General features: G+C 73.9%; 1 protein-coding gene across 1 annotated transcript in view; it reads left to right on the top strand.

Moving 5' to 3' along the window:
* The first annotated feature begins 141 nt into the window (after positions 1-141).
* Positions 142-403, top strand: part of FKBP11 (FK506 binding protein 11) — a 1016-nt gene continuing 754 nt past the window's right edge. Inside the window, exon 1 of the mRNA XM_009284626.2 lies at positions 142-280. Coding sequence (XP_009282901.2) covers positions 142-280 — 139 coding nt within the window. The remainder of the gene's footprint in view (positions 281-403) is intronic.

Genomic DNA, 403 nt, shown 5'->3' with positions numbered 1-403 from the left:
TGGGGTGGTACCCGGGCGGGCGCGGGGATTGCGCTGGGGTGGGCATGGAGATGGCACCGGGGTGGCACTGGGACCGGCCCGGGGACAGCACGGGAGCGGGCAGGGGGACGGCACTGCGACAGGCGTGGTGACAGCCCCGGGATGGGCCCTGGGCGGCACCTGGACCGGCACGGGGGTGGCACTGGGACTGGCGTGGGGGAGGCCGCATGGGTTGGCACCGGGACCAGCACCGGGACCAGCACGAGGATTGCCCCGGGATGGCCCTGGCGCTGGGAGCAGGGTGGGGATGTCCCCAGGGTGGCACTGGGGTTGGCACGGGGGTGGCACTGGGACTGGCACTGGGATCAGCACAGGGATGGCCATGGGGGGGGCAATGGGAGCAGCGTTGGGGCCGGAGTGGCAG

This window comes from Aptenodytes forsteri, unplaced genomic scaffold, assembly GCF_000699145.1.
Source record: "Aptenodytes forsteri isolate BGI_AS27 unplaced genomic scaffold, ASM69914v1 Scaffold567, whole genome shotgun sequence".
Taxonomy (NCBI): domain Eukaryota; kingdom Metazoa; phylum Chordata; class Aves; order Sphenisciformes; family Spheniscidae; genus Aptenodytes; species Aptenodytes forsteri.
This window is presented reverse-complemented; position numbering and strand designations above follow the sequence as displayed.